The 20,372-nt window shown below is 34.3% G+C and overlaps 1 protein-coding gene across 8 annotated transcripts in view; it reads right to left on the bottom strand.

The window, feature by feature from the left end:
- The window catches only part of VPS13B (vacuolar protein sorting 13 homolog B), a 793,535-nt gene that overhangs the window by 537,798 nt on the left and 235,365 nt on the right, over positions 1-20,372 (bottom strand). For all 8 annotated transcript variants that reach the window (XM_060128467.1, XM_060128455.1, XM_060128456.1 and 5 more), the window contains exons 18-19: positions 19,238-19,372; positions 18,269-18,442 (exon numbers count right to left, since the gene is read on the bottom strand). In XM_060128467.1, coding sequence (XP_059984450.1) covers positions 18,269-18,442; positions 19,238-19,372 — 309 coding nt within the window. The remainder of the gene's footprint in view (positions 1-18,268; positions 18,443-19,237; positions 19,373-20,372) is intronic.

The following is a 20,372-nucleotide window of genomic DNA, read 5'->3' as shown; positions in this document are numbered from 1 at the left end:
CCGTGAGCCATAGCCGCTGAGCCTGCGCGTCCAGAGCCTGTGCTCCGCAACGGGAGAGGCCACAACAGTGAGAGGCTGGCTTACCACAAAAAAAAAAAAAAAAAAAAAACTGCTCACCCTTGGCTACACACACACACACACACACACACACACACACACAGAGGTTTGCTTAAAGGGGTCTAAATAAAGCAGCTGTAGGGAAGGATATCAAAAGATATGATTAAAACGAAGATTCAAAGATTAAGAAACACATGCAAGTCTGATTTTGTAAATAAAACTTTTCTTTATGGCTCATATTCCTTCTAGATGAGCAGGCTGCAGTTACACAATCATGTATCAAAACAAAGCAAAGCAAACTACTTAGTTCATTTTAACTATAGATTGATTTCTCAAACATAAGGATAGTTATTATGAAAATCCATAAAATTTTCTAATATGTCATCAGCATAATACCTCTAAATATATGATCATCAATTGCTTGCCAATGAGGATGATATCTTATACTCTTTAATACTGAGAAATATTTTTAACACACCAACTTAAAAAAAGAAACTGGTTAAACATGACACATCAATATTGCCTATAGCTTATTAACCAGCCACATGGTACCTTCAATTTCACTTCCATCTCTTCAATATTGCCATAACATACTAAGTTTGTAAGAATAATTTTACTGTCCTCTGCCTGAAAATCCTGCAATTAGTAATAAAAATAATATTAATTAGCAAATTCACTTGGTTTATGACATGAATGATGACCTCTTTAAAGGGATGTCTTTATACAATGGACAATCCACAGAAAAGTATTCACTGCCTGGTGTTGCAATCAGGTAATAGATTAGGAAACAATCGAAGTGAGATCAAGTGATTTATACAAAGATTAGGTTCCACAGTTAGAATTCAAGGAACAGCCTCGAAGTTATGATACATTTCTTCCTTCATATAACATGAATCTTTTCTTAGCCTATGCTCTATGATTCCATATTTTCTAAAATTCTTCTTTGGACTAGACATCAGATGGTATTAAAAAGATGATAAATAAGAAGCACAAATAATTAGTTGCTTTGTTTATAAGTAGTTGTGATTCAAAATAGAACCACAGCCTGTATGTCAGGAAAAATATAAAAATATTGCACATGAATGGAACTAATACATAAAATTTACCCAGAACAATATGTTGAGCATATTTTGTGAACCTTGGAGACAAACACATTTTAGACTTCATTTAAAGTAAACAACTAATTTCTATCATTATATCTAAAATATTTAATATATTTAGTAATCTGAGTATATGTGATAAACTTGAGCAAAGTAAAATAATCTATGTTTGATTTTTAAAATTTTTAAATATGCTATATTTAAACATGATCTTTTAAGCTACAAACTTCAGAGGCTGACATCAGAGGCCATAATCATTAAAAGTAATGAATAAAGCTGGTCAGTAATTAAATTGATCACATCTCCCTGAAGACCAAAAACCTAGTAGATGACAACAGAGCTCAACATTTTCCAGCTGCTGAGGAGTAAAGGCTTTCAACATTTGGACATATGCAGGCATCTTATTTTCTCAGGATTTCAAAGTCCACATGCAGGCTGCTGTTCAGCTATTATAAATGAGTAATTCAAGTAGGGCATGACTGCTTCTTGTACTAACTTGATAAAGATGTTTCACTCCAAATGCATCAACAGTTGTGTTAACTCATCCCTTTCACAGGCTGACTGAGGCTTACTTATGTTATGGTTTGTTAACAATGAATCCAAAAAAAAAAAAAGATTTATTAACCTGTGCATTTGTTTTTCTAAAGCTAAAAATCAAGTTCTACTAATTAACTTCAAGCTAAACCATAGTTTATCAGTACAATCTAATGATAGCAATATTTAATTTTAAAAGTTTGTTTTAGAAAACAAAAGCAGTAATAACAAGTATTACAAATATTTCATATTTTACAATCACACTGTAAAATTTAAAATACAATTTTCTGATTATAGTTAACTGAATATACTGAAATACTTTAGAAGGAAAACTACATTACCATAAATATGTACCATGCACTTTTTAACAACAATTAAATATTTTATACTTTTACAAAAATATGGACTTGCACTCATAATACTGGGTTGGCCAAAAAGTTCATACAGAAAAACCTGAACAAACATTTTGGCCAACCCAATAATTACCAAACATTTAAAATAAAACAATATAAGCCAATTGAAAGTATTTGCAATGTTTAAACAATAAGAATTTCAACTCGTATGTAACCTTTTATCATTCCAGGCTTCAAAATCTATCCTTATTTGAGAAACCTTTCCTAACATCATTCAATCCTCCCTTCCCATTCAAATTAATCTCCCCCATCTATTTTCAGATAGAAGTACTTTTCTCCCAATCAATTACAGTATTTGTTAAAGTTAAGCTTGTTTTTTTAGAATTAGCTGTATGTGTATACTACTTGATGGGGACCTGTACTGAATACATTTTTATACCAGCCTTCAGCAGTTTTATGTATGCAGCCAGCAGCCAATAAATGAAATTAAGCAGAATTAAATGAACTGACTAATCAATTTTGGGGGGTCTGAATTCCTCCACAGTCTTTGCTCTTCGGTGTAATGGGTAAATGTATGGGTTCTAGAGTCAAACTGCTTCAGTCCTACTTAAAATGCTTAGCATAATACCTGGGGCATAGGAAGAACCAGAAAAATATTACTATTATACCAAGTGTCTCTACCACCCTAAATAAGACTTGCTTCTCATTCCTTTTGTACCTCATCTCAGCGAAAGGCACTGTACTATGTACCCAGCTCTCCAGCTCTCCAAACCAGACACTGCATGCTTGCCTACTGTGTCCTTTCCCTTAGCCATCATATTCAATGAACCATCAGCTCCTGCTGACTCCAACACATTACAGTCCCACAAATCTGTGTAATTCTATTGACAGCATCATTTTTTTTCATTGCAACATTCCCTTAATGTCCCTGCCTCCTGTCTTCTACCCTCATTCACACACTGGTTTCTAAACCAGCCTACGCTGGTTTCTAAAGCAGAAATATGACGATAAAAACCTTCAATTGCTCCCTTTGGAGCTCAGTCCAAAATCTTTACAATGACTTTCAAGGCTTTTCATAACCTGAGGGAGCTTGCTGATCTCATCAGGCATTAACTCTTATCATGTTCCCCTTCCATTCCAAGCTGGCACACAACTTATCTGCAGTTTCCCCAAACCTGACCCATTTTTCCTCCTCTAGCTCATAATTAATGTCTCACCTTGGACATGACTGATTCCAGGAATCCTTTCTGAAGCCCCAAGTGTGGGTAAACTGTTTCCCTGGATATGAACACATACTACTTTCTTTTATGGCAATATTTTAACTGTCTTTTAATTATCTGCTTATCTGTAAGTCTCCCTCAATGAACTATAAGCTCATTAATAAGAAGTAAAAGGGTGTTTTCAACTTTATATCCCAAGCTTCTTGCACAAAGTAAATATGCACCTGATTACTTGAATTACTTAATAAAAAGAACACGAGACAACAAGACTCAGTTTTACCTCTTCCACTCCCTAGCTGCTTGACTCTGATGACATCTGACCCAAGCTGTAACATGCTTGCTTTATTCCTTTCTTCTGGACTAGAAATTATCTTGAAAATCTCTCCCCTATAAAATATATGAATTCTTCTACCTGGGATTACTAATTATAACAAAATCTTATTTTAAGGATAACTGACAATTAATGATTTAAGAATATAAAATTAATTTTTTTTAAATCTTACCCAATAACTGCTAGTTTAATGTTGTCTACTCTTCCTTCCCTCTTACCTCTCCATTCAGTGACTGCTCATCACCCTATCAGAGAGTTTTAGGCCCATCAATTCCTTTCTTCCCCCAAAGATTATTCACTAAGCTCTGTCTGCCTTTCATCAGTTATAACTCATAACTTCAGAAAATTTCATACTCACATATAGAAATAAATCCTCTTTAAATTCTTGAGTTTTCCTCTTCCTGTCCCTCTGTCAACTCTAACCCAATCATGCCAAGAAAATGTTCTATTTTTCTACAAGAAGTCCAGAAGTAACCCTAATCATAGCTAATAATCATAAATAATGCTTGAACGAAGAAAAAAAGAAACTATTTGGAAATGAGGGTAAAACAACAAAAAGCAACAGTTATCAACTTTTAATGTTCTTGAAATGCCAATAAATGTCTTTAAGTGTCTCCCTAAAAGTTATCTTTTTACTATTCCATTCTCCTAAGTCTACTTTTACCTGAAATAGAACAATTATAAATATTAAAGTTTTTTATTTATTCTTCCATTAAAGCAGGGCTCCCCAACCCCCGGGCTGCTGACTGCTACCGGTCCGCAGCCTATGAGGAACGAGGCCACAGGGTAGGAGGTGAGCGGCAGCAGCGAGCGAGCAAGCAAAGCTTCATCTGTCGCTCCCCATCGCTCTCCATCACTCCCATTACAGCCTGAACCATACCCCACCCCCACCCCCCATCCGTGGAAAAATTGTCATCCACGAAACCCATCCCTGGGGCCAAAAAGGTTGGAGACCGCTGCATTAAAGTACTATCTTTAGAGTATTGACTCCTACTAGTTTTCACTAAAAATTTAGAGTATTTCAACTTCATTGAGTTTAACCAAAAGGAAGAATTTTATTGAGTTGGCCTTGAATTTTAACTACGACAATTCTTTGTTCCTATGTATTTTGCATATTCACATGTGTATTCAAATATCCTAAGCGTTCAAATATTCAAAGAGCTAACTTGTAAGTGGACATTTAAATCAAAACTCACTGACGTTTTTCTGTTTGCATGTATCCCAGATAGCTGACTCAGAATAAAATAAAATTTCAACTATATTTTGAATGGGAAGACATTTTACTTATAAATAGAAAACAAATTAAAGGAAAAATAAAGTCATTTAAAACATTTTAATCACTAGACTGAAACTAAGGAGAAATATGCTACCTTAAAATCTGATATTTTATTCAGCTATATACTAAAACCCTCAAAGCATCTATAAAAACTAAGCTGTAAACTCTGGCTTTCAGGACACACATGTGTTTTCAAAGTCAAATGTATTTAAATATTAAAGGTTATATAAGAATTAATGTGCAAGAATGCTTATTTGTGAGCAAAATAACCCTAATAACCATAAATTAGTTGAAAATAAGTATTTTGAAAAGAAATATTTGAAAATAATGTTTGTTTGCAGAAAATACCAAATATTCTTCCTATGAGTATAAATATGAATGAGAAATGACTCATAATCCCATCAAGCATTAATAATCACTATTAAAAAGTAACCTTTCTAAGAATATATAAACATATATTTATATACATATGTTGAGAGAAATTTTTAAAAACCAGAATATTATTATATGCAGGTTTACACATTTTTTTTGACACAAGCTTTTATTATGAACATTTTCCTATGATATATATTTTCTATTGCTTAATTTCAAAGATGCTCTTCTTTAGATATATCTTAATTTATTTTATAATTTGCTACTATTGGACAACAAGGAAGGTTTGTGATTATTATAAATAAGCTGACATGACTACCCTTACATTTTAAACCCAAGTCTTTAAATGTATCTGGGATTACTCCTTTAAGGATATATAAGTCTTGAAGACTCCTATAAGTCTTGAAAGTAGGATTATGAATGATGACCACTTTTAAAGTCCTTAATAAGTTTTGCTAAATTGATTTCTGGAGAGTTTGCACAAATTAATAGTCCCACCAGACTTTCATTTAAGTGCTCATTTCATAAACTTCTCAGCTTTCAGTTTTATAATTTATTAAGTAACAGTTTCACAGGTAAAAATTGTTCCTTACTATTGTTTTAATAGCCATTTCTTCGGCTACTTATTAGTTTGATTTTTTTCATGTGTTTTTTATCATTTGTATTTCTTACTTTTGTGTCCTTCAGCCATCTTCCTGTGATGTATTTTTAATTTTCTTTATTGTTATTTATCTGTAACTGAGTTCTGCACAACTCTACTATATTCTTGCAAATACTTTCACAGTATTTCAGAAATCCATCTCTTCAGTGGAAAATATCAGATAAGATGTAATTTTTACATTTGAAGAAAGGCTTCTTATAATTTAGATAACACTATATAAATCATTTAATTCTCATAAGAAAAAATACAATATAACTATTCACTAAAATAAAAATGTCATAATCAAGAGACTGTTACTTCTGTGAGGTTCAGGAGCTCCTCTTTCCTGTGTATATGTATGTACACACACACTCACTCCCTCTCTCTCTCTCTCTCTCTCCTTCTTTCTCTGATATAGAGTAGGTATTCAAATTTTTGTTGTACAAATACTTTCACCAGGAAAGCTTTTTAATAAGTTAGAACACACTATTTACTTTAAAATCAGGTTAGAACATCTTATTACCTTAACAACATAAATAAATAAATAAAACATAAGGCCTTTTTCTGGAAAGTTGCAGATATTGACAAAGCACCTGGCTGAAGGGAACTTAATATGACAAGATTTCAAAAGTTAAATTCAAATTAAGGTCTACAGAAGTAGCCCAGAATTCTTCAACAATCAATACTTCCTTTGGACAAGAGGAAACTGTTAACTTCATCACTGCCCTCTGCCGGTGGTATTATTTTCCTTTGATTTTCCCTCCATATACCGAATATTTGCCTCACAAAATTACTCCTGACCTGCCTCTGTATTTAAACTACCACAGCTAAAGATAGCCTAGCCATGTGGAATTTAGTAAGCCTTGTAGGGAAAAAACTGTGCTTCAGTGAAGAGCTCTGCGTTGTTCAGAGTACACCTTCCCAGGTTATCTAAGTGTGATTCTACGGGGACTCTGCACCTTTCATTGCCATTGAACTGTCTTACAAATCTCTAAATTGTAGATAACTGATAGCAATGCAAAAGAATTATTCACTATAGATGCAAATAAATTCTGTCAGGTAGAAATTTGACTGACCTCCCTTCCCCACTGCTGAAGGAGCCTGTTTTGTGTCCATTTCCAAATTTATTACAGTATTATTGAGCTATAAATGTCCATTGTTTTTTTTTTTTAAACTCTCCTTTGATCTGGTTGTAACACCTGCCTGGTTCTCTCATTGGTAATAATGTTAATAAGCTTTAATGTTTGTCCATTTTATATCTATACGAGTCAAGATTTCACTTTTTTTTAAATTATTCTTTAACAGGCTGAAGCCAGACTACATTTTTCCCTCACAGATCAACTTAGAAATAAAATGATGTGGGCCTGTAGACAATAGGGTTATACCCAAATGGCAAAAATCATTTCATTAGGACCAGCCTGTACCTACCAAATACTTATCATGTACTTGTCATGACCCTGACCAGTTTCATGGGGAAAGAATCCTATAAACAGTTATGACTGTTTGCCCTGTGATATGGTCAAAGTGCCATGGTGCTGCTTGGGAGGGGATAATTAATTAGGAAGGGAGGAGAGAGAAGAGGGAGGAAGAGGAGGAGAAGGAAGGACAGAAGTCAGAGGAAGGTGAAACTAAAACAAACAAAACGTTCTCAGCAAAGTTCCTAAATTCTTACACATTAATGGACAACTGACTTTCATCATTTATTTACAAAACAAAGTAACTGCACAAGGATGATTCCTGTGAATACTATACTGACTACAAAGGATGCAAAAGCTATCTGTGGAATCAAGTTTCTTCTAGAAGGGATGAAACAATTAGGGGAAGAGGCAGGTAGCAAAGACTGATGTGAATTTCACGCCTGTTTTATAAATCAACTCCTAGTGGTTCACTAAGGCTTCTACTCCTCATTTGACCAATATGACAGCTACTATACAGCCAACTTCAAAATCTAAACAGAAAACGCAAAAATAAAAACGCACTTTGAAGACATCATTATTTAAAATATAAAAATAAACTGAAGTAATAATGGTAGCTTTTTGATCCATATGAAAACACACAACATTATACATTTTATGTTGAAGTTCACTTGAAGCCCATTACCACCTGAACTACTTCTTATATAATAATTTACTATTTACAAATGAAGATACCACTTACTTAGTTTGAATACCAGTTTCCTTTTACTATACAAGAAGTAAAAAATGCAAAATTTTTTACCTTGTGCTATAAATAAGGAAAACAACTGGTCATCCATAAGGTTCAAGAGATTTCTTTCACTGGCTTCCTTCCAGAATCTGGGACCTTTCAAATAAGCAAGAAAGGAATTTCCCGTTGCTACTGAAACTGTTTCTGACTCCTAGCATCATGCCATCCAGGAGACATTTCAATCTGGAAGAAGGTAGGATCCTGGGACTAGGTAAAGGATTTACTCCTAGCTTCAGACCCGCATACCCACAAGTTTATAGAGTTAACTTGAAGGAAAATTTAAAGTGGATAGGGATCAGGTGACATGTAGAGAACACGGTAGGAAAGACTCAAGAGAAAAACCATAAGCATTTAATGAAAAAAATGATTAACACAGGGTACTGTTTTGGACAGAATAATTAATACTTAAAGTTTGCATTATGTTTCACAATTACAATGGACTTGAAGGTAGAGTGCTTAACCTACACAACAATCTTAACAATCAGGTAAGAATATACTCATTTTACAGATGAGAAACCAATACTCAGAGGTTAATTTGTTCAAAATAATATAGTTTACAATGGATAAAGTTGCAGTCAAAATGTAAGCTTTTTTAATAATTCATTCATTCATTTATTCATTCATTCAGTCTTGGTGTTTCTATGCCTATCTCCTCAATATATTATAAATTTCTTTACAGTAGAGACTTCGATGCATCATTTTATTTATATAGACAGAAAACTTGCAAAAACTACTTGTTGAATGAATGAATAAATGAATAATTTTACTAAAAAAATAGAGCAATAAAAATATGAGAATGGCAAAGAAATACAGGAGAGTTTTCCTTTACTTAAGTAAAGATCAATTTGAGAATCAACCATAAAACAAACTTCATGATTTGAAAAAGAAAAAATGTTTTAAATATATATCTGCTTTAATACATTTAAACATATATGGTTTATGTGTGTGTAAATTCCCTTAATTACTGTGCTAGATAGAAATTTATATTTTTTATACTTAAAAACATCAGGCTGCATTAATACAATACACTTATGATTTAAACTTTTGCCCAAAAAGTTATAATCAAAATGCATTTGGCAAATATTTCACCAAACCTTTCACTGTGTATGTGTGCGTATCTGTCTAAATGGAAAATAAAGATTTTTATAGTACTTAGTAAGATAAAAAATTCTCTGTGCTACAAATGCAGCATTCTAAAAAGGCTATGTTCTGGTAACTATCATAATCCTTCAGAAATTGTTTATATTATGATTAAAAATCACTGTGCTCCTATATTCCCACAAATAGTTCATATGGTAAAGAAATCAGTAAACTTACTTTTATGCGTAACATCTTTAACATTTGCTCCCCTTTCTGTGCTTGTGATTAAATGTAACATTTTGAAATCCCAAAGTTCTGAGAAAAACATAAATCCTTGTCTCACAGCTGCTGTTTGACTCTGGAAACACATGCATTTTCTTTTCAAGCATCTACCATCAAAATTCCCAAAGGGGTTGGACTGAAGAACACCTGCATCTCTTCATTTAGTTCCAATAACAGAGCCTAAACTCCAAAATTACAAAAATAGAAGCTCTGTTCAGCTGTAGTTACATTTTGCCCCTAATTCCCGTGAACAAAAATGCTAGGAGCATGAAATCATTCAGGCAAGCTCTGTCATCAAGAGGATAAGATTTTTTGCACCAGAAGCCCAGTGGGAACATGATAGAAAACTGGCAACAATTACAGATAAACTACATAGTAAAGTCCTCAGGGAAGAGAGAGGAAATGTAATAAGATAGATGGGTATAATTTTTACACATTTATGCCCAAACCACAAATGTGAATTGTCTTTAATTGCTACAATATATAAGCATTCTTACTCATGTGCCCTGTCAAAAATACTAAAAACATAACTTCAAGGCAATTCACTTAATTCTACATTATGAGGAGAATTTTCTGGAACAAAAAACCATTCCCCATAAATTAAAATTTACAATCTAAAATACCGTCTCCATTTTAAAAACTCCTTAACAATTCATATCCTAACCAACCAACTACTATGGTCAAATAAGACTGTGTGTGTTTGCTGATATATTTTAATCCAGAAAGAAAATTACCTCCCCAATTTGAACATGAATTTCCAGAGAACAGAATTATAATTGTGACTTTCCTTCCCAATAACAATGATCAAAAGTTGTACATATCTGATGGGTAAAATATAAAATAACTTTTAATATATGGCAATCCAGTAAAGTTAAAACCTTGTATTTATTTCTGCAACTGATTATACCAGGGAATAGAAAGATCAGCTTAAACTGTATTATATTTAAATGACATTTTAAGAGGAACAGTTGTTTTAAATTATTTTTAAATATCCTCATAATCATTTAATTCTATTTTTCTAGTGTTAGGAAGAAATAGTTGTTTTGAGTTTTATATGTCAAAAGCAAATACAGCATGATCATCTTACTTACACAAGTGACTACGCCAGATACTTTAAGAGATTATCATCTTTAATAATGGTGAACCAAAATCAATTAGATGAAATTTCATAGAAGAGTGACATTCTTCATGTAAATTCATATATTTATTTAGATTATAAAATACAGAAAACTATCTTAACAATAGTTTATGTGAAAAAGAACTCTAATTTCCAGTAGCACATATGCTTAAGACAAATATTAACTAAATAGAAGTTCACTATATATACGTGGAAAATACACTCTCTACTTTGTGCTATGTGGAGGATTGTGTTAAATTTTATTTATTTTTTAATTTATTATTTATTTATTTTTGGCTGCCTTGGGTCTTTGTTGCTGTGCACAGGCTTTCTCTAGTTGCAGTGAGCAGGGGCTAGCTACTCTTCAATGCGGTGCACAGGCTTCTCATTGCGGTGGCTTCTCTTGTTGCGGAGCAACGGGCACTAGGCACACAGGCTTCAGTAGTTGTGGCACACAGGCTTAGTTGCCTGTGGGAACTTCCGGGACCAGGGCCCGAACCCATGTCCCGTGCATTGGCAGGCGGATTCTTAACCACTGTGCCACCAGGGAAGTTCTTTTGTTAAATTTTAAAAGGGACGTTTTCAAACATGTAGTGGAAGTACGGCAATGACTCTGAAGGCAAATCATATGGGAAGAAACTAAAATAAATTTATTATGTTTAGCCTGGACTATTCAGTTTTTTTCCAAAAAAAAAAGCTTTTGTGGAACATCTACCATATGCAGAGGAGAAAGAAGGAGCAATTAAGTTAGTGCTAGAATTTTCAGCATTAAGAGGTAAGTAGTGCTATTAACTGAAATTGAATGATGGAGTATAAAATGGGGTGGGGGAGATTACACTGAGTTTCATTTTAAACATGTTAGGCCACAGGAAAATATCCACAGGGCAATGGTCAAGAGGTGGCTAAAATTTGGAGTTTGGATCTCAAAAGAAAATAAATGGACAAAGAGATATATGGTTGGTTGCTAAACACACACACACACACACACACACACACACACACACAGTGTTGATGAAATCATCCAAATAGAAGAGGGCTGGTGACATAATACCAGGAACAACCTATATTTAAGGCACAAAGGAAAGAAATGTATTTGAGGGGGTAAATGAATATGGTTCAGCAAGGAGAACCAAGAAACTACATGTTGTAGTGTCCAGGATTGTGATCCTAAGCTTTTACCCTATAATGAAAGATGTAGAACAGGGGTCCCCAACCCCTGGGCCATGGACTGGTACCGGTCCGTGGCGTGTTAGGAACCGAGCCGCACAGCAGGAGATGAGCGGCGGGTAAGCCAGCAAAGCTTCATCTGTATTTACAGCCGCTCCCCATCGTTCACAGTACTGCCTGAGTTCCACCTCCTGTCAGATCAGCGGTGGCATTAGATTCTCATAGGAGTGCAAACCCTACTGTGAACTGTGCATGCGAGGGATCTAGGTTGCGCGCTGCTTGTGAGAATCTAATGCCTGATGATCTGAAGTGGAGCTGAGGCGGTGATGCTAAAGCTCAGGAGTGACTGCAAATACAGATTATCATTAGCAGAGAGGTTTGACTGCACAGAGACCATAATAAATCAATTGCTTGCAGACTCATATCAAAACCCTATCAGTGAGTGGCAAGTGAAAACAAGCTCAGGGTTCCCACTACGCACTATGGTGGGATTCTGCACTATGGTGAGTTGTATAATTATTTCATTATATATTACGATGTAATAATAACAGAAATAAAGTGCACAGTAAATGTAATGTGCTTGAATCATCCCCAAACCATCACCCGCCCCACCCCCCCGCCCCACACTGGAAAAACTGTCTTCCATGAAACGGGTCCCTGGTGCTAAAAAGGTTGGGGACCACTGATGTAGAAGACAGGAGACTCCTGAGTCAGACAAAGGACTTTATTACTCATGGCACAGCAAGCAGCATGATTATCAACATATGTATTTGTATCAGTTCTCTTTGCCCCCAAGTTCCACAGAGGTAACAACAAAGACATATCCAGATGGATGTCTGCACATGCAGTGGAATGCATTATAAGAAATGAATCCTGCACCTGAAACTAACCCAACATTGTAAATCAACTATACTTCAATTTAAAAAAATAGAAGAAATGAACCCCGAGTTGAGGAACCAAATCTTTTATAATGGGCAGTAAGCATGCCTTCCATTGGCTCCAAAGGGACACTAGATCTATCTCCCAAATACTGTTCACTATACAAATATCCTTTAAAAGATAGTCTAGAATAAAGAGCTGTTGGTGTCTCCATTCACAAGATATACAAAAACGCAAAAGTCATCAGATGTTATCTTTTAATACCTGAAGGCCAAGAAAGACTAAGGTTTCAACAGAAAAGGTACAATCATACACAAATGCCAATGAAACATAAGATAATAAGTTTTGTCAGGTATATTTAGGGCCGATATATTTTTTCATGTCACTTATAAGACTAAGAAATGGAAGTTACAGTTCAACAAACAGAGGACCTCATAGTAATCGGACCTAACAAAGAAAGATGCTGTTAGATATTCTCTCCAATGGTAGATACATATATAAGGAGAAGGAAGAGGAGGAAGAAACGTAGGGAGAGAAGAGGGAAGACGGTTAACATGTATTAAGGACTTACTATTTATCTGTCAAATACATTCATATCCTTCACTATCTGTCATAAATGTCCATTTATTCACTCATTCAACAAATGATTTCTCAAGCGTTCCATATGTGTGAGGAAATTTTAGGCACTGGAGATAAAATGATAAGCAACCAGTGACAAACTCTGTCCTCACAGAACTCACTGTCAAATGGTGAAGACAGACAGCATTCAAATCACACAACTACATAAATATATACTGTCATTAAGTGCTATGAAAGAAACGTACAGTGAACTATGAAAATGAATGTAACAGAGATACCTAATCAAATTGGGTGGTGGGGGGTAGGGGAAAGGCAGCATCAGGGCTTTCTTGAAGATATAGTAGTTGAGCTAAGATCTCAACACTAAACTGAAGTCAACAGGTATAAGGTGAAGGGGTAAGGATAGTTTTAAGAATCCCAGACAGAAAAAAAAAGGCATATACAAAAGCATAATCACAACTGAGAAACTGAAAGAAGGCCAAGAGATCTGAAGCACATAGAAAGGGGGGCATATCAAAAGGACTCCTAACACTGACTTAGAAATTGAAATGGATGGCCTATAAGTTCCTTTGTTCTAAGTTGATAGTATTTTGTGATCATTTTATATTCATAAATAGCAGACACCCTAAAATTTGTTTATACATTAATAACAGGATTAACAAATACTAAGAACTTTTTAACAAGCAGAACCTGCTATAAATCATAGGCAAAATATAGCATATGAAAAAGAGCTAAAGTTTATATTTAAAAGAGAAGGAAAGAAAAATGTTTAGAACCTATTTTAAAATATTTTACATACATCAGTTATAGTCACCAAGTGCTTCTACCTCTGAAGGAGCCAAAGAAGAATCTATTTTCTCTATTTATCTATACAAACATAAAAAACAGAAGTGTCACTAAACGGTTCCTGTGAATAGTAACCATGAATGAAGAATGTGGGCTGGCACACTGGACTCCCATAGGAGCCTTCAGCTCCTTCACTGTAATCAGAGCCAGTCAAGCAGAGAAAGTGATCAAGGGGGAGGAGGGAAATGTGCAAAGGGAGCTGCTAAGACTTCAAAGACAAAACAACGCTGTGACATCATGGAAGTGTGGCTCTTTTGATAGTGCTTAATATGAAGTAAAGAAAGAGATCCTCAAAGTTAAGAATGTGCAAGGCTGGGTGGTACAATGTTTAGCAATATGGATCCTAAAAATAAAAGACAAAATGATAAATAGCCTAAGACAGTGGGAAAATGTTATATAGTTAGAAGCCCCAGATTCAAGTTCAAAGTCTGACTTGTTCTGAGCCTCTATTTCCTCCTCTGTAAGACAAAATAACATTTGCTGTGCTGAACAGTCTTGTTTTATAACAAATAAAACAATTTATATGAAAGTGATTTTTAAATTGTAAAAAACTGTTTTTATAACAAGTTTTACTAATACTACTATTTCTTTCAGTCAATTAATACTTAATTCCCATTAATAAAGCTGTCCATTCCCTCACATTCTGAAGTCAGAGTCAGAAAACTCTGCCTCTTTATCCTAATTAAGCTTCTCTCAAAACTCACTTCCTAATATAATATCCGCAACATTTTCTGGTCCCCACTTTTAATATTCCCCTTCAATTTGGGAGCATATGCACAAAGGCAGCTGTCTTCCACACATCATGCCATGATAATCAGAAGCCAATTAGAATGATCACCAAACTCCTCTAAAATACACAATTTGCCTCAAATCAGTTAGCCAATCACTTACTACTCCACATTCCAAAACCTCTCATTCAAATTCTATAAACAAATGGGAAAAGCTCATTAACAACCTCATCTGGATGGTCTGTCTCTAAAAAAGACAGCAGGGATTAATTGTGCTTTCCTTTCATTGTTCATCTAGAAGAGTTCAACTACCCAGCATCTTTTTTTTTTTTTTAAAGCCAACATCAATAAAGACTCGTGTTCTATGCCATTTCCCTTAGGTGCTCCAGCCTCAAAAAACAAAGAAAAGCAAATGCAATCATCACTTACTTGCTCATACATTCACTAAATATTTGTTGATATCCTACTATATGTGGGATATTGTTCTAGACACTAGGAACACAGCAGTGACCAAAAAAGACAAAAATTCCAGCCATAATGAAGCATTAAATTCTAATAGCAGGGAAAAATAAAACCTAACAAATCAGTAACATGTATAGTATGGCAGAGTGTGATAAGTACTAAGAAAAACTTTAGAATAGTGGGTAAATGTGTGTGTGTGTGTGTATGTGTGTGTGTATGCACATATATGCAAACAAGAGAGAAAAAATCTTTTATATACAGTGATCAGGAAACAACTTGCTGAAAGCATGATATTTCAGTAAAATCTTAAAGGATTGTTAATAAATTATTTCCTCATTTAAAATTTATTTATAATTTATTCATACCATCAGTCATATATACACACACAGACACACACACACCTCCAATTTTAAATCTTATTACAGGAACATAAAATTAGTCAATATTACTTTAAAACTGGCTTTGAAAAATAATACTTATGCGCTCTCTCATAACCATATCATAAACACCTAAGCCATGAATGTGGGTGGCAGTTCCCAAGATGGATGGAAAATTTAAATTTAAAAATATCCTAAATAAAGCATGTGACTGTAGTTTAAGTAAAAACACATTACATTTTAGGATTAAAACACACCCAAAGGAATATTTTCAAAGCACCAAATGCATGATCACATTAAAATTTTACATGCAAATCCATAAGCATATCACTAAACATCACACTAAAGTTGAAGATTAGGTGAATTTCCTTAACAGTAAGAAAAAAACTTTTTCCTAGAAATATCGTAGGTACAATTTTTTTATAGTAGTTTACTTTTAGACCCATGCTATAAAGGTTAAAAATGCAAATATATATTTGAGACCCTAGATATACATTTAAATTACAAAGAATAATACGAATATTGTTATTAGAAAGATCAGATTATTTAAACATGCTTGACTCAGTTCATTCTAATTGTGTATATGACAAGACAAAAAATGAAGAATCCCTGTCCAATTTAAGAATATGCAGTAGATTCTAATAAGCTTAGTCTCTTCTTAGGTATCAAAATTCTAAGCAGATGGTCTGGTCATTCTAATAACATTTTAATGATCTTATGATTTGAAAACAAAACCTACTGAAAACTACTATTTGGATAATTATATAACAGAGTTTCTCAAACGGCATATTTAAAGAATATAATTAAATAGGCATTAAAAACAGCATGATGTTGGGACTTCCCTGGTGGTCCAGTGGTAAAGAATCCGCCTTCCAATGCAGGTGAGGCAGGTTCGATACCTGGTCAGGGAACTAAGATCCCACATGCTATGGGGAAAGTAAGTCCACGCACCACAACAGCTGAGCTCACGCGCCTCAATGAGTGAGAGAGCCCACATGCCCTGGAGCCAGCACACCACAAGCAGAAGAAGCCCCCTGCGCCACCAACTAGAGAGAAGCCCACGTGCCGCAACTATGACCTAACTCAGTCAAATAAATAAATAAATAAATAAATAAATTGGGGGGCGGAGCATGATGGTTATTTAACCACCAATCTCTTCTCCCAAAATCTGGGGTAGGCAAACCACATAGGCTAAATCTCGCCCACTTCCTGCTTTGTGAATAGAGTTTTACTGGAACACAGTCACACCCATTCATTTACATATTGGATATGACTATTTTTGTGTGCTCTAATAGCAGAACTGAACAGCTGAGACAGAGCCCATATGGCCCCCAAAGCCTAAAAGGTTAGTTATCTTGCCTTTAGTAAAATGTTTCCCAGCCCCTACTTTAAAGGACTGGTAAAATCTTCTACACATAGGCACAGTCTTACTTGGGTACTGGCCTCATCCTCACAATTTTTTCCTTAGGAAACCACACCCATCCTCATCAAGTTGAAAATGTCTTTTTGAGGAGTATTGTCTTTAAAGGCAAGCTGACTCAGGGGTTCTCAGACTCACCTTTCAAATACTAATTTCTAGTTTCTAGTGTGGATGCCATTCAGCTGCAAATGCTACTATAACAAATTCTGCTTTCAAGTGGTTTTGCATCCATGCATATGTACACTGCTTCGAATATTCACCTCCATATACTCTCTGTGTAGTTAATTATGAATCTTTTCATGGTTTCTACTTTGAACTTAGTGCAGTCATGCTTAACATATTTTCTATAAGTTACAGTTCTAGTCACATAATGTTAACTGAGCTCTACTCTTAGGCAGCTATTTGAAACCACCTCACTGGCCAATTAATTATAAAGAAAAAATTCAGACTCCTGACCCTTTTAAGAAATCTGTTTATAGCTAACTTATTTCTAGCATCATGGTCTTGGCTTTACCAACTACATACTAACTGAACTCATGGCTGACATCAGGCTCTATTTACTATACCTTCATTGATAGTTCCAGTATCTCCTCTCAATATGAGAGGTGTGGATCTGCTATTATGGTGTGAATAAAATGGAACAGATTCTAGGCAAAGTGCTTCTAGAAAAAAATTTAACTCTAAGAAATAAGAGCTTGACTTCTGAGTTTTTTCCTTTATTACAACATCAATATCTTTTCCTTTTTGTAAAGGCACAGAAGGCCCAAACACCTAACTTTACCATGGCAAACTATGGGTCACAAAGTGCTACTATCCCAAGAAAAATATTTTCTCTTTGCAATGTTTTAAATTTCTTTTACTCCTTTCTATGTATTACATGATATATTTAAAAACTCAGTTGGGTTTAGTAGTAGTAGTAGTTGAATCTGAGATTAACTGTTATACATACAACTGAATTATCTCAATAAAATAGAGTAAAATCATTATTGTTTGTAAACACATCATTTATCAAAAATGATATAAAATACTTCATTTGAATTTTCAAAGAGCGTAACTGCGGAGTGTATCCCAATGGACACAAATGAAAAAGAGAGGAAGAAAGAAATGGAGGGAGGGAGGGAAGGAGGGAGGGACGAAGTTAAGGAAAGGAGAAAAGGAAAGGAGAGAAGGAAAGAAAAAAAGTCCAATTTTAAAAGTCTTGCTGGAAAAGAAAATGCAAATAAGTGAATAATGATGTACTTACCGGAACTGTGGCAGTAGTCCATATACTGTGGAACTAGGGCTGTGAAGGCTATTAAATCTGGAGCTAAGAGAGATTCTGGCTTTCTACTCTCATTGAGCCACCTGCTGCTATGAAGGTCTTTAGTGTCAGAAGGACCCTGAAGCAATGGAATTAACTTCTCTTTTCCACTCTCACCTGAACAGAAATATTTATGAAAAAGAAACTCTTATCAAATAAAACATAGGAGTACCCCGAAGATGTTTGATCTTAAAGTATACTAACATCATAATATAAAATTTCAGTTTATACTTGGTAATTCTAGCAGAACATTTAGTTATACTCTAAAAAGTATGACTGATAAAATTAAAAGCACTTTTAACTCTTAAAAGGTTGTTTTAATATTTAGCTAATGAATGTAGAACATGTTCAGAAAAGCTTATAAAATAAAACAACATGAACACACTGTATTCTAAATATTCAATGGAATTTGTACCTATTTAATCTTATTTAGACATTGAATTCACACTGGAAAAAATTAAATAACAAACAGTTTAAGGAAAATATTATGAAATAAAATATTGGAAGGAAGGCAAAATCAATTACAACATTCAGTTGAAAAACAGCTGGGTTTTCTGTTTAATTTCATTATACTAATAACATTTTAATTTAATTTTTAAGTGTCATATACATCTATACCTCCTATCCCCCCCCAAAAGTATAAGAATAAACTTTCCTTTAATATTTCCTCCCTCATAACCATTATTAAAACTATGCAAAGTTTTTTTCCTTAAATAAAAATTAACCTATTAATGTCAAGAAGTATCATCCTGGCACAATTAACAATTTTTTTCAAGTAAAAATAAAAAAATTTAAAATCTCTGATTCATAGGAACAATGAGTAAATTCTTGTTTCAGTAACGCTCCTTGTAAAACGCACAGCCAATTCTCCTACACAGGCAATAAAGTTTTACACGGTCCAGCTGCACATACCTGGGGCTTTGGCACAAATTTTTATTGATCCCATGGTCCCAGAGGCACATTTGACCAATGATGTGCTGCAGTACTTCAATTCAACATTCTGGATTGAGCCCTCAAGAGTTGGCAGGGGATTCTTAGATTTCACACCTAATAAAAGAAAACTGCAAATGTACTAGCCGATTGAATTTAAATAATTTTTATACTCCTTCACCAAGGCATTTAGACTTAATTATACTTTAATTATCTACCTCCGATGTTCTTACAGTATTTGTGTCAGGCTTCACAGTTCAGTGTTTAGGAGTTAAAAAGATGCAATTTTAAAATAAATGGGCTGAACCTGCATAACTATACTTATGCAAATTTGAAACAAATATTTGTTTAAAAATCAGGAGACTAAAAAATCATATTTGGTTTTAGAACATAGAGTAAGATTTTCAATTTGATACAAATTTAACTTATAAATTGAGTTTCATTTAGGCAAAGACATTTAATTTAAGCATGAAACTTCCTACGTAAACAGCCTCCTCAAAATATCTTGGCCAGGTGGGGTGAAGAGAGAGAAACAAGATAGCTCAAAACAGCTCCTAAGTTAAAATACAATAGCTTATAAGCAAAATTGACATCTCATGTGTAGCTAAAAGAAACTAAAGGGATTCTATATCAATTAACAAAAAAAGTGAATATTAACATCTCTACTGTATGCTACTTGCTGAAGAACATAAAAGCATAGAAGGGAACAATTACCATGACATAAATGGTAGGGAAAACTTAATTCAAAAAGGAGAGACTCATTTTGGCCCTGAAGGGTAGGTGAGAATTAAAAAGGCAGAGAAACCTTAAGAACATTACACTAACATTATTGCAAACCACTAAAATAATGATAATGATGATGAACTCTAATCAACTAACATTTACTGGAGGACTTACTATGTGTGATACACACATCTCATTCAATCCGCACAACAGGGCTGTGATAAAGATGTTATTGTTATCCTCATTTTTACAAACTGGGATATAATGGATTAGAGGAGTTAAGTAATATTTGCTCAGTCCTACAGCAGAGAGAAAGAGCTGAGGTGTTTAACACAATTTGATCCTATCACAGAAAACTTCACCGCTCATTTCACCTATATTCATGAAGAATGGT

Source organism: Lagenorhynchus albirostris, chromosome 17 (genome assembly GCF_949774975.1).
Source record: "Lagenorhynchus albirostris chromosome 17, mLagAlb1.1, whole genome shotgun sequence".
Lineage (NCBI taxonomy): Eukaryota > Metazoa > Chordata > Mammalia > Artiodactyla > Delphinidae > Lagenorhynchus > Lagenorhynchus albirostris.
This window is presented reverse-complemented; position numbering and strand designations above follow the sequence as displayed.